Source organism: Empidonax traillii, unplaced genomic scaffold, assembly GCF_003031625.1.
Source record: "Empidonax traillii isolate 1590-97213 ecotype Southwest subspecies unplaced genomic scaffold, ASM303162v1 scaffold687:size894609, whole genome shotgun sequence".
NCBI classification, from domain to species: domain Eukaryota; kingdom Metazoa; phylum Chordata; class Aves; order Passeriformes; family Tyrannidae; genus Empidonax; species Empidonax traillii.
The window spans coordinates 108570-116779 of NW_020955880.1; the positions used below are offsets into that span (position 1 = coordinate 108570).

The window sequence follows — 8210 nt, forward strand, 5'->3', positions numbered from 1 at the left end:
TATAAACTGTATGTGTTATCGTGGCAGGTACCAAGTAATGGTAAATATGCTGAAGTACAATACTGAGATAGTGTAAATACTGTAATAAGTTAATTTCCACTGTTCTTGCAAAGCACTTGTGTTGGGTTTTTTTAGGTATGATCTTTTAATTCTTCACACATAGCAATGATTTTTAAAATGCTTTAAGCTATTAGTAGTAAACTATTTTCTTTATCAAATTACTTTGTAGAGGGAAAGAAGGAAGAACCTGAAGTGCTCTTTGAAGAACTGCTTGAGAGGGCAAAAGCTGGAGAACCAAAAGCACAAACAGAGGTAATTTTATATGTTCTTTGTCCAGTCTTGTTAGCTCTTAATTCCAAAAATAGCACTGCCTGCTGTAGAACTATTATCTCTTCTTCGTTGAACTGTGTCTGTTTTGTGCTTAAACTATTCAAACAACGTGATACCAGATGATTTCTCTGCCTTGATAAATACTGCTTGCTTGGGAGTGTGATTGGCTTCAGGTCCATCTCCTGAGCAAGCCTTTAGAACAGATGAAAAATGGAGAGGGCAGGCAGAGAGCACGGAGAAGGTACAGAACTGCTTTTGCTCTACGGTTTGGTTTTTGTTATTGTTGGGTTTTGTTTTGATTTTTTGGGGTTTTTTTTTGAAAGAAGCATGTGTCAGTTACTTAGGGAATAGGGACTGTTAAATGGTGATGGTTCAGCACTGCATGGTGTACAAAGATACCAGGGCTCTTGGGCTGAACTCTGTGGAAGAAACGTGCAGGAAGCACCTGCCATCGAGTTGCTTTAGCAGGGACAGAGGTTGGCTGGTGTTTTGCTCATAAACCATTTCTCTCTTGAATTAAGATATTTTAGAGAAGAAGCCCCTCCTTGTTTATTGACATTAGCTGCATTTAGTTGTTTAATGGCAGATAAAATTGAATTAATAGTAGCAACTCTGTCCCTGTGTTTGTTAGCACTGCAGGTGTTCCTTAGGTTTTAGAAAAATTGTACCAGTTTTCCACTGCATTCCATCATCTGGTGTATTGGTCTAGTATAAATAGCTTAAAATATTTTAGAAGGGTTTTAATCTGTGTTTAACTTGGTTAGTGTTTTACTTGAGCATTCTTTTCCAGCTTCAGCTTTGATGCTGAAAGGTTACAGCCTCCTACATGCTCATTGGTGGTTTAGATTTTTCCCCGAGGATCACAGCTCTTTTTGCAAATGAAAATCAAAGGCAGGGATGGGAAAAAAATGGGGAAAAAGTTATTTTAAACCTCATATAAAAGAAACAGTAATGCCGGGCTTGCTTCCCATTCCATCTCAACTTGTTTGAGGGGCAGCCTGACCTTGGAGTTGTAACCTGAGACAGTAACAAATTCCTCACTTTGAAACAGCCGGTTGCTTTGTGGAGGGGGGAACATTATCCTTGAGGGAACCGCTGCTGTAAAATCCATGTTTTGGCTCTATTTCTCCGCACAAAAGAAAGCAAACTCCATAAATATTCTTTCAGGATATAACTTCCAGTTGAGTAAGAACGCTCAGAAATACTTATGTACTCTAAGCCTATGATACATATGTATGTATATAAATAATAATTATTTTCTCCTTCTCAATTCATTCCATTTTCACTCTCTTCCTTTAGCTCCATAACTGTGTACATTTTCTATTCCCACACAATAATAAGATTCTTATCGTAGAGGGATGCAGCGTACAATTTTGCTTCAATGTGCACTCAGGATGAATTGACTGTCTGAAATGGAACCCAAAATACAGTCAATTCTTTTCTATGCAATCACATTTTATGTGACTTTTTTAGAGGGAATTCACTTTCAGTTTTTAAAACACTAAAAAAAAGAGATCTATTTCTTCTCCATTGCTGAATATGTTCCTTCAGAATCAGAAAAAATCTGTTTTTGTTTCTTACCATTGTAGGAGTACGAATGAGAGGCTGAGAGGCCACTGTTGTGCTGTTTGCTAATAATCACAAAGTCAAACATGGGAAATCAGTCAGTTCACTGACTTGTAGTTATTACTATGCGTTTATTCAAAAATAATTCTACCATGACTGTGGAAATACATGCACTCTGAGTGCTGTCAACATGTATTACTGTAACATTATGTAGTTTTTTCATTGAGAAATAACTGTACGGTAGTTATGTAAATGAAACACCCACAGCTGGAATTCTGTAATGGAGAAAAGGCAGCTCTGTGTCTTTAATCAGAGAATGTCTGCATTGGGACTGCTTGAGTTAACCACCTTAGCAAAGCCAGAGATGGGAGCAACCTTTGAGAAGTACAGTATGAGCATGTGTGTTAAGCCATTACCAGCTATGACTTCATTTCACAGTTTTAGTTCATGGGAAAGAGAGAATCCCAGATTGCTTAAATTTCAAATCTGAGGTTAACATCTTTTCCTATCAGTTCTTCCTCCTTTGGCTGCTGCAGGCCAGAGCTTTGCAGCTATTTTCACGTGGTTTGATGTAGGAGCTTTGCTATTAAAACCACAGACAGTGCAAAAAGCCAACTTCTGTCATAAAACAGGTGTTATGCTATCATTTTGCCTGGGCAGTAGCCTTGTGGGGTATGACTAGTCTCAGGGTCTGCTATCTGATGTTGCAATACAAGTTTCTATGTCCAAGAGGTCCTTAGAAACTTAAGAGCTACATTGTTAAGTGCTGCTACCCTTGAAGCTTTGCTCAAAATCTTAATGGCTATAAATATAAACATGCTCAAGAAACAGCTGTTCTTGTCAGATGGATGGTATTTACCATGTAACTTGTTTAAGCAGTTCCTCTCTGAAATAAATAGCTGAAGGTACATCTGCAGTTGGGTGAGAAATTACCAGACAATTGCTGAATTTTTATTTATTTATTTTATTTTTATTTTAAATCTTACACACTTTTGTTGTTGTGCCACTGTATTGGTGCACCTCCACTTGAACTCTGGCATGACTTTGCAATCAATGTTTAGTTCTGACTTCTGTATTACTTTGTCCATTTTTCTTAATATTTCTGTATGATTTGGGTTAGCTTCATTGTATGTGTTATGAGTTTAATCACTGATGTCTACCCAGTAACTGTCTGTGTAGAAGTTGCTGGAGCACTCACTTAAGTGTATGAAACAGTTTAAAAGGCTGGAGACAGAAACTTTACTGGAAAAAAAAGACCTTTTTGATTATATCAGTGCATTTAGTCTGTATAAGAATAATGTGAATTATTCATCTTTTAACAGTATTTCTTTAATCGCTTTTAATGGCAGTACCAGAGTTTCAGAGAAACTGTCAGACAGGGTTTTTTTTCAGCAGATAGTACTGTGGACTTAGGGAGCTAGCCTCTTAAGGTATTACGTTAATGTCTCCATAGCTCAAGTAACATTAGGGAGAGAGGGAGTGCAGTGAGCCAAGCAAAGGCATTTCCCAGATTCTCCAGGTATGCCCATAAAATGTCCAGCAATTTTGGTCATTTTCTGCCTTTTAATGTTTTGTTGTCTTGTATTGTGATAGGCAGAAGTGTTTCATACATAGGCATAAATACATTTACTAGTATATTATCACCTTTTCATTTCAATGAAATTATCATTTCAATTTTTGGAAGGAAGAAAAAAGGTGGTGGTTTTTTCTTATCTGTAAAACAGCAATATAGGCAGCTGCTTGGTAATTTCTGTAATCCTGAATAGGAGGATTTTTATATGATATTTCACTGAATTTATTTGATGCTTAAGCAGTATTAGTTTTATTCCATTCACTGAGTGACCATGAATTTGCTTTGGCCTTTAGTGGCTAAACTGCTATAAGTCAGGGATAGCACTGCTTGAAGCCTGCTTTCATGTCAAGGCCTTGTCACTAACTTCCTCTGAATTTTGGAATGTACCATATTACACTTTTTTCTATTTCTCAGATGAGGCCAGCAGTGTTGTCTGGTCATTGTCATAGGAGGAAAAGAATTCAAGAAAACTTTTAACAGGAGGAGGTTTACCTGATCCTGCTAGGAGACCAACGGCAACTAATTCACTGACCTGGCCAAATGTGTTGCAATTCCTTCTTACTTCCAGTTCTTTCAGATCTTTCCCTGCAGAAGATCAAGTTACAACTATGTTCTTTAGTGCTAGGAGCAAATGTGACCTTTTGTTCAGAGAGAATTTATTTTAGCTGAGTTCTGGGGGTTGGGAGGGGAGAGAGAGACACAAAGAGACAGAGAGCATGTTGCAGTAATTGAAGGAATTTTTGTTTCCTATTTATTCTAGGTGGGGAAACACTACTTGAGATTAGCAGAAAAGGAGGATGAAGAACTTAACAATTGTAGTGCAGTTGACTGGTTCATCCTTGCTGCTAAGCAAGGTCGAAGAGAAGCTGTCAAACTGTTGCGTAGGTGCCTGGCAGACAGAAGAGGTATGGGTTGTCTGAGCCTTTCTGCTTGCACTTTCCACTTTATCTGAAATCATACTACATTCATTTTAACTCTGAAAAGAGCGGTTAAAAGGTGATGGAAATTATCAGGGCAAAATTATGTGAGTAATTTCTGACAGCCTGTTCCAACCAGTAATTTAAAAAGCATTAATTACCAATACTGCTTATTAAAGCGTTTTTATTAATTTTTTTGGTTGAATTCCTTCATGAAATCCATGCTTGTTCTTCCCCTCCTCATCTTTCATTGAAGCTTCTTTTCTTTTAGTGTGAAGGTCATATATAACCACACACCACCTACCTACCTACTGTCGTTTCATTCTTTTACCCCTCTCCAACCAACTCCTAATTGGTCTTTTTCACTGTCTTCTCCCACTAAGATTCTCATCTCTCTTCATGCTACTTCCCATGCTTGGAATCGTCTCTCCTTCTCTGCCAACTCTTTGAATTCTTACTTTCAGGGGTAAAAAAAAAAAAACAAGAAAAAAACCCCACTGACTTTCACTGAGTTCTTGCTGCCTTTTACATGTGACCCATGCACATCTACACTACCTTTTACCTGATCTGCTGTACTTCAGAAGTGAAGCAAGACATAATTATAATGCATGTCTTGCACAGTCTCTGAAGTACAATTTAAACTTAAGCAGTGTGTTTAGATTTTGGTAAGCAATGGGCACAGAAGGGCATTTGACTAATTTACTTAAGTGGTCAAAATATGACTGAAACTTGAGAAGTTTCAGACTCAACTGAGAAAAATAAATTGTGAGCAAATCAGTCATTTCTGCATGGGTGTGGGATAATAGTGTGTAATGTATTTTTTTCTTTTCTTGAGGCATCACTTCTGAGAATGAGGAAGAAGTGAAAAAGTTATCATCTGAGACTGACTTGGAGAGAGCTGTGCGAAAAGCTGCCTTAGTCATGTATTGGAAATTAAACCCAAAAAAGAAGAAGGAGTTAGCAGTTTCTGAACTACTGGAAAATGTTGGGCAAGTTGACGATGGAGGTTTGTTTATGAACTGATTTATGATATTCATAAAATACAGACTTATGGGCAGAATACAGCTAGAACATAAAGGGCTTTATAAACAATTAGGCATGAGGTAATAGTAAATATATGATCTACTTAAGAAAATGTAACCATCTTTATGACTGTAACCCTCTTTTAATAACAGTGCTCTCCAGACCAATGAAGTTAGTTCATAAGGGCCTGCTAACTCTTGCTGTAGGTTGTTATTCAGTTAAACACTCAAGTGACCAAGTATTTAAAATATCTTCATTTAGTACTCACTGTACTCACTTACTGCTTTGCTGTATTTGACTTTCTTTTCTTCCTATCATCATCCTGATGATACTGAGTTTACCAACCCAGTCTTCAAGACACCTGGCTCACTCTGCCATCACAGCACTCCATGTTAGCTATGTCAGTCCTGTTTCCTTTTCTAATACAGTAACAGGAATATAGAAAACTATATAGCCACTTCTTACCTGTTTATATGCAAGTCTGTCTTTTCCTGACTTTGAGGAAATGCCATTCCCGAGATGTTGCAGGTACTGTTTGATCACTTTGACTGCTTTGACTTTCCCCAAATTTCTGTTATTGAACCAGATGGTGAGAAGCAACCTGGCCCAGTCCCAAAGTCCGTGCAGAAGCAGAGAAGAATGTTGGAGCGATTGGTGAACAGTGAATGTGAGTGCATGCTGCTGCTTTCTCTCTTTGCCAGTGGTTTCTGTTCGGTTTTGCTAAACAATTTTGTGCTGCCCGAGTAAGAGTATATATTCTATACATATATATGTATATATTTTATATATGTATATATGCATGTGTGTAGAACATTTGGATTGCCATAAACTGGTAGTGTCCACTTCTTAGATGTGCAAGGTTAATAACTGACCTGCATGTGAACTCACAGAAGAGATCACCATTATAGTCAACTGCTAAGAGGAGTTTGCATGTCATTTGTTACTTTTATATTCTTGCCCTTTCAGCACTTTAAGGTCCATTCAGCAAAAAAAGATTTTGCACTTTCAATATTTTTTTAGTTCTAAACTGCACTAAGCTTTATGATTACAGTGATGGAATTAATTATGCAACCACTTAATGGAGACAGATCCCTCATTCTATTTGTCTTGCTTCTGTTTGCCCTTTCCTTATAATTAATATTTGTCTTTTCATATTTGTTCAATAAGTGATATAGGAAAGATGCATCAAGAGATTTCTCTCATAATTTAGGAGCAGCTTAGTTCATGTATTGGGAAGAATTAAACCACTCAACACAGACAGGGTCAGATTTGTAGACCCAAATCTGTGAGTTTCGTAAGGTATGGTGGGGTGGGGGATTAGAATTGAAATAAAGTTCTCCTTAACCTTGCGTAACTAAGAAATGCTGATGTGTTCTTGGGCTTTCAGGAGGAAAATTAAATTGTTATATTAAGAAAATGAATTATCAACAATACAGCACGTGTAGTTTTTCAAGAACAATATCTAACAAGGTTCAATTAATCACTGTTGAAAAACCTCAGTGTCTTGAAATGCAGTAGGTCATATGAAATTAGTTCGTGTGCAGTCTAGATCAGTTCTTGAAGAGCACTTCTAAATGTCACAAAGCATATTATTTACTGATACATCTGTAGCTGAGAATACATGTAACTAAAGGGTTATGTGGATTAGTAAACCAAATCTGGGGGTTTGCAGGTTTAAACTCCTTGAAAGATTAGATTTACATTTCTTAGGTCAGTTTGGCCTTTACCTTCAAGGACTGTGTTCATTACACAGGTGATTTCTGAAAATAACATTCCTAAGAAGAGTGGAATATTTCAGTCTTACGTTAACTTTCGCGGAAGTAAAAGAGGAGGAATGTGTGCTGTGTATGAGTAAGGGAGTAGGTGATGGAAGAAATAATAATCTGGAGAGCAAACCTCTGGTCCTGTCAAACCTTCTGTGAGAGTATGTCAGATATTCTTGTGACTTGTCTGCTATTTCTGGAAAGCTAGAAATAGTCCTTCAAGTTGAATTTCATCATCCAGCCGTTGTGTCATAATGCAGATGTATTTGGGTTCATTAGAGCTATGTTGCATTGGTTGTTTTTTCCAGTCCTTAGCTGAACTGGCCCATGCTGCTACTGTGCAAATCATTTTGTTCTGGATTCTTCAGTAATTCAGAGAGTATCAGAAAAGGAACTGGCAGATACGATTTTTTTAAGGCTTAAATGGAAGATAAAATAACAGGACAGTAAATGAACCTACATTTAAGTGTAGGCAGAAATTGATGTGAATATTTTTCTTTTCCTGTGGTGGATGGAGGAGGCAGGGGAATTTGTCATAACCACATTGAAGAAAAATCTATGAATAATGAAGTGGAATCTACAACACATGCTTTTTATATCAATTCAAGAGACACTTGGATGACAAAATACTAATAACATTTAAAAATGAAAATTTTTCATCAAACAAAGTAGGAGCTGTTGCTTCTTCTCTAGAGAGCTTTTATCTTTTCATGGAGGAACAAGACAGCTGCTGCTCTCCAGCATTTACTTCTCTAATTCACTGAGTTTCTCCATTTATCTTGCCAGCAGGAGATTCTTCCTTCAGTTTTAAGACAATGACAGGACTTGGAAGATAATCTTTAAGCCAGATACGTGTTTGCAAATATCTGATCTCAGTTATCCTTAATGGAGATATAACCAGAAAATTAGAGCTAACATTGTCAATGGGCAGTTGTTGCATGCCTGAGAGGGTACATGTCATTGCATTTGATAGGCCATCTATACATAGTAAGTTAATAACTCCTTCCTTCTCAGGACGTCCCATGGTCCTTTAAAAGT

The 8210-nt window shown here is 37.3% G+C and overlaps 1 protein-coding gene across 3 annotated transcripts in view; it reads left to right on the plus strand.

Moving 5' to 3' along the window:
* WFS1 (wolframin ER transmembrane glycoprotein) overlaps nucleotides 1-8210 on the plus strand; it is a 35026-nt gene that overhangs the window by 18924 nt on the left and 7892 nt on the right. For all 3 annotated transcript variants that reach the window (XM_027899746.1, XM_027899745.1, XM_027899747.1), the window contains exons 3-6: nucleotides 230-312; nucleotides 4230-4374; nucleotides 5222-5392; nucleotides 5996-6076. In XM_027899746.1, the coding sequence (XP_027755547.1) occupies nucleotides 230-312; nucleotides 4230-4374; nucleotides 5222-5392; nucleotides 5996-6076 (480 nt within the window). The remainder of the gene's footprint in view (nucleotides 1-229; nucleotides 313-4229; nucleotides 4375-5221; nucleotides 5393-5995; nucleotides 6077-8210) is intronic.